Source organism: Hemibagrus wyckioides, linkage group LG11 (genome assembly GCF_019097595.1).
Source record: "Hemibagrus wyckioides isolate EC202008001 linkage group LG11, SWU_Hwy_1.0, whole genome shotgun sequence".
Classification (NCBI taxonomy): Eukaryota; Metazoa; Chordata; class Actinopteri; order Siluriformes; family Bagridae; genus Hemibagrus; species Hemibagrus wyckioides.
In genome coordinates, this window is record NC_080720.1 from 660,781 (window position 1) to 666,955 (window position 6,175).

The window sequence follows — 6,175 nt, forward strand, 5'->3', positions numbered from 1 at the left end:
GGAGTTTTCAGTCTCCGACAAATGCCCCGAAAGTGTGAATGACCAAAGACCTGATCTGAGCGAGTCGCCGACGTCCGTGAAATACACGGCATGATAAATATTTGGACCTGTGGGCGACTCAAAGTCCTGCAGTGTGAAAGCACTTCTGACTGAAACATACCTCGGTGATGAGAGAGCGAGATACATTATTATTTATATACATTATCAACATTATTTACTGTTTAGTGTCACCCAAATGAGGATGAGGTTCTCTTCTGAGCCTGGTTCCTCTCAAGGTTTCTTCCTCAGATCATCTCAGGGAGTTTTTCCTCATCACCGTCACCTCAGGCTTCTCATTAGGGATAAAATATTTACTAAACTTTAAACTTTATCATTTATTTTTCTCTCTCTGTTTCTCTACTTCTGTAAAGTCACTTTGAGACACTGTCCACAGAACAATAGAACAATGCGATAGAAATAAATTGAACTGACTGAATGTAAGCACACACTACAAAACATTATCTTATCATTAAAATTAGCTTTCCTTTCCTGATGGAGATGTGAAATAAACCACAAAACAATTATTCATGTTTATCTGACATTTGGATAAAACATAAAAGTGTTTATTGTTCCATTAATAAAAATTATTGTAGTGTTAGAGTTGTAATTTTATTGACCAACATGACCAGGGATTTCACACTCTGGCTTAAATTCTGTCATTCTAATTACTGTGATCTTTTCGTTTATGCTCATCCAAAAGTATAGGAATTATTCAGACCATTTTCTTGCAAATTCTGAAGTATTGATGTGATTCTGATGACGCCTTCTATACTTTATACATCAAACAGGAGTGAAACAGTGAATAAGAGCAAAGAACTTACTCCCAGAGTATATAAAGTACTTCAAACGATCCTAAATAATCCTGTGGAACAGAATGAGTTAATTTCGGAAGCGCAGCATGTCTTGGGTTCTGTGAACGTGTTTGTGTCTCTGTAGGTTACTCTGGTTACTAAAACTCTTCTCACACTCGGAGCACCGATGGGTCTTCTGTCCCGTGTGAGTGCGCTGGTGTCTTCTGAGGTTACTCTGGTTACTGAATCTCCGCTCACACTGCGAGCACTGATACGGTTTCTCTCCAGTGTGAACACGCTGATGTTGCTGGAAACTGCTGTGTGTAGTGAAGCTCTTCCCACACTGAGAACAGAAATAAGGCTTTTGTCCGGTGTGAATGCGCTGGTGTACTCGGAGGGCGGTCTTCTGCGTATAACTCTTCCCACACTCCAGGCAGTAATAGGGTTTATCTCCTGTGTGAATGAGAAGGTGTAGCTGCAGATTACTCTTTTCAGTAAAACTCATGCCGCAGTCCGAGCAGCGGTACGGCTTCTCTCCCGAATGGACGCGCTGGTGTTTCATGAGCTTATTGTTCTCAGTAAAACTCTTCCCACACTGCGGACACCGATACGGCTTCTCTCCTGTGTGGATGCGCTGGTGTCTCTGGAGATGACCCTTCTGAGTGAAGTTCTTCCCGCACTGTGAGCAATGATGCAGCTTTTCTCCTTTATGAATGCGCTGGTGTTGTTGGAGATTCCCCCTCTGCGTGAACCTCATCTCACAGTATGAACACGGATACGGCTTCTCTCCCGTATGAATGCGCTGGTGTTGTTTCAGATTGGTCTTCTTACCGAAACGCTTCCCACACTGTGAGCAGTGGTACACTTCTGTCGGCACTCGTCCATCAGGAGGGCTAGTGTGGACAGAACGAGATGAACTCTGGTGACCACTGGAGCTCTCGGTGGGATCCAGACTCTCACACTTCATCTCATTTGACTTCATCCTAGCTGGAAGATGTGTTGGGAAGAAGACCAACCACTCAAATCTGAATCAGAAAAAGACACAGATGATGAATCATTTTGGACAAATAAACCACACTGTTTTATTTTATTAGCTTAAACCCAGATTTCCTGTCTGGAGCCCAGAGTGAGTGATCTGCGCAGAGTGGGGGATTCTGTTTACAAGCATCGTGATATAAAGTATTTTTTAAAGACTGAAAACTGTCATAAATATGATCAAATTTAATTAAAGGTAAAATTATGGTGAAGGTGGATCACTGAATGGGAGCGATTGTGATGGGATTACGGAATGCTTGGAGTGGGATATGGAAAAGCTGGAGGGTGGAATGGGATTGATTACTGAACACTTTGATCAGGGAGAAGAAAATGCAGCTGTTCCAGTCTACTCAAATACTCCACTATGAACAGCTGAGAAGGTCCATGACACTGTTTCCAGAAATGTGCAGGTTTTCATTCCAAACTAAAAGCCACTGATAAAACTGGAGGAATCAGCTGTGGCTCCTGGTCTACTGGAATAGAAACCTGCACCCGCACTGGCCCTTCACCAATTAGATTGGACGCATTTACATTTCTGGCTCTCATCCAGAGCAACTTACAATTTATCTCATTTTATACAACTGAGCAATTGAGAGCTAAGGGCCTTGCTCAGGGGCCCAGCAGTGGCAGCAGGGTGGACCTGAAGATTTAAACTCACAACCTTCTCACCAGTAGTCGAAAACCTTCACCACTAAGCTACCACATCCCTGCTGTAGGGCAAGATCCATGGCAAGATCCATGGCAAGATCCAGGTTTTAGGCAGCATTTATTTGGACAACTACAACTAGTGGTTCACGGCTGACAAAAGGTCGAGGATCTCTGATCAAGTGTATCCTTCCTCCAAAATGGACCCACATTGCTGGTGAGACCGGAGTTTTACCAATTTCACACTAACTAGTGTCAGATACCATCAAGCATATCTATCAGATAAGCTCCACCCCTCGGTTCAGGGGACTGGGATTTATTCGGGAAATATGCTAAATTAACTCTATATCATTTTTATTATTTATAATTCAGACACAACCAAAAGAGTTGACTCAGTTTCTGATTGTAATTTGTAAATAGAATTTTCAGGAATTTTATAAGGTTATATTCCTTAAAGATTAAATGAGATAAAAAAGCAATATAATCTGACTCTGATATGTTGATGTATTTTCCTTTCAGAAGGACATCTGAAGGAGATCTGAGTGAATATGATGAACATCAATAGAAGAGTTTAACAGAAGCCAGTTGTGTATATTGTGTTGATGTTGGTATCTGATGTCTCTGGGTAATGGATTTAGCCAGCACCAAGCTGGAAAAAAACAATGTCACGAAAACCTCCAACTTCTACGAATTCCACCCTTTCTGAAAAAGATCAACAAAGTGATAGACCACTAACGAGCTGCTGCTGTGGAGAAAGACTCCACCCCTTATACCTGTCAGAGGCCTTTCATTGGACCAGCACATGACTAGTACATGCTGACATCACATCATACGCCATACGAGATATCTAGATCTATCAAGAGGTATGATCATATTACTGTCTGTAGAACAAATTTTTATTTTAAAGAAACATTAGAAGTAGAATTTAATCAATTAAAAAAAAAAAACCTTTCTTGTCCCTGATACAGGTCTGGTAATAGCTGCAGAAAAGTTCTGAATATTTCTCTAGAGAAGTTCACCTTTACAGCTCATCTACCTGACATAAGACAGAATATATAAATAATAACAATTTAAATATAATAAGTAAAAAATAAATCTCCTAACTAACTCACTGCAGTGTTAAGACTTTTGCTAGTTTGTGTACATTAAGTTACTCAGCTGAATCAGAATCTCAGGCTAGCTTCAGCTGATGAGAACAACGTTAACGAGTTAACTTTCCATTTAAAACAACTGTTACCTGGTACAGTGCAAACTTTAATACACGATTAGCATTAGCACCGATTTAATGATCAATCAAAGGAACAATAATTAGCTGCACACACTGTAACGCTCCACAAATGAGTCCTGATTGTAAATGTAGTGCACTAGAGAGTGTACATAAACACCACTGTTCACTAGACTGTGTAGTGCACTAGAGAGTGTACATAAACACCACTGTTCACTAGACTGTGTAGTGCACTAGAGAGTGTACATAAACACCACTGTTCACTAGACTGTGTAGTGCACTAGAGAGTGTACATAAACACCACTGTTCACTAGACTGTGTAGTGCACTAGAGAGTGTACATAAACACCACTGTTCACTAGACTGTGTAGTGCACTAGTATAGGAAGTAGAACTCCATTTAGGACACAGCCACTGTTAGCCGAGTTGAACTTACCTTGATGTTTCCAGCAGAAGGCAGTTAAGCAGCTCAAATCCCCCCACAACGGATCAGATGGAAGTGTGGGGGTAAAACCCTGTCAGAAATATTGGAATGTAAAGATGATTAGTAGAGTCGGAGAGATCAGATCATCAATCACCAACACTGCCGCACGTCTTCCTCTGTTTCTCTGCATGTGTGGAGGAACGACACCTAGACGCTCACAGCGACACCTGCTGGAGGAGACAACACTCAACAACCAGATAACATGGCTATCCAATTATTTAGTGCTCCACAATACGTATTTAATTCTTTAATTAACATCGTATGCACCTTTAACAAAGTAGACGTTTTATTCCAGACAGCAAGCAGGTATCAGTGTTATGGCTCCTATATATCATATCCCTGCTGAGGAAATACAGCAGGGGGAAAGTTATCTATAGCGTCAAAAGCTGCACTAACGGACACAACCCTGATCAAAGGCCAGTCTTAGGGAATTCACCACTTTGACCATCACTGTCTCCACTGTAATGAGGCCTACATTTTGGGTGATAGATTTCATTTCTGTAATTTCTATGCATGCATGAGGCTCACTGTTGTGTTATTACCTTTTCTAGCATTTTAAAGATAAAGGGGAGGTTTGACATTGGCCTGTAGTCTGACTGTGACAGGAGAGTATGTTTTACATGGTAGTGTGGCATCTCATGATTAAGACACATTTTAAACAAGATAATGATCTGAGACAGATTCAGGCTGGGGTAGTGTGATTATATTTTCTAGATTTAAGCTGAATGTTAGTATTGAAAACACACTGATCATCCATAACATTATGACCGCCTGCCTAATATTCTGTCGGTCCTCCTTTTGCTGCCAAAACAGACCTGACCCGTCGAGGTATGGACTCCACAAAATCCCTGAAGGTGTACTGTGGGACCTGGCACCAAGATAGTCCTGCAAGTTTGCGATTGTGTCTGTGGGGATTAGTGATCAGCTACAAGAGCATTAGTGAGATCAGACTCTGGTGTTGGTGAGCATCAGGAGGTCTGAGGTTCAGTCAGTGTTCAGTGGGGTTGAGTCAGAGTCAGAGTCAGGGCTCTGTGCAGGACACTCCAGTTCTTCACTCCTGCTTTGTGCACAGGGATATGGTCATGCTGGAGCAAGGTCTGGACTCTGAGTTCCACTGAAGTGAAGTTACACATGATACAAAGACATACTATACAACTGTGTGCTGCCAAGTTTGTGGTAACAGTTTGGGGAAAAGCCTCATAGGATATTATGGTCCCAGTATGGGGAATGTGGTAGCTTAGTGTTTAAGGTGGTGGACGACTGACCAGAGGGTTGTGAGTTTGAATCCCAGGTCCACCAAACTGCCACTGAGGGCCCCTGAGCAAGGCCCTTAACCCTCAACTGCTCTGTTGTATATAAAATGTCTGACAAAATGCCATAAACGTAATAGTCAGGTGTCTGCAAACACATTCATTCTAACACATTGCAGAGTTTTTTCACCAAACTATCATCAAGAATTTTTTTCTAGTATGTTAATCTAATGTTGCTTTGGACTAGCCATCCATTACAATCAAGCCAGAAACGTAAAAAGGGTCAAAACAGCCTCAGACTAGATGTTTTTTACCGGCTTCCACATTAATGATCAAATTCTAATATCCACATTTGTGTAAAGCTGCCTCATGACAATGTCCATTATCCAAAGCGGACAGAAACCAAATGCAGTATTATTGTTAGTGTAATATTCATGAATAATTAATGAGGGAAAATTCAGGAAGGAAGGAGTGAGAATAAAGCCTGAGATGAGATGAAGTGTTCTTATAAAGCTCATCATGGTCAGGGTTATCTTAGTAGGCATCAAAGAAGATTAAATAGTAGATGGAAGTTTTGGGCATTGTAAATTTTATTATTTATTTTATTCTGCCTTTTTCTTCAAAGTACTTCACAATTTTTTAAAACTATAAACCACACACTTGGTTCCTTTCCTGATGGGAGAAGTTAAACAACATCTGACATGAAAA

The 6,175-nt window shown here is 41.1% G+C and overlaps 1 protein-coding gene across 1 annotated transcript; it reads right to left on the reverse strand.

Moving 5' to 3' along the window:
- Window positions 1–548: 548 nt before the first annotated feature.
- Window positions 549–6,093, reverse strand: LOC131361885 (zinc finger protein 239-like). The gene is made up of 3 exons (XM_058403495.1): window positions 4,485–6,093; window positions 4,170–4,384; window positions 549–1,855 (listed from the first exon to the last, which is right to left on the reverse strand). Exon 3 carries the CDS (start codon window positions 1,810–1,812, stop codon window positions 919–921), a length of 894 nt encoding a protein of 297 aa, XP_058259478.1. The 5' UTR covers window positions 1,813–1,855; window positions 4,170–4,384; window positions 4,485–6,093; the 3' UTR covers window positions 549–918.
- Window positions 6,094–6,175: the final 82 nt, after the last annotated feature.

Coding starts and splice junctions, on each gene's coding strand:
- LOC131361885 (XM_058403495.1), bottom strand. CDS start 1,812: ATGAAGTCAAATGAGATGAAGTGTGAGAGTCTGGATCCCACCGAGAGC.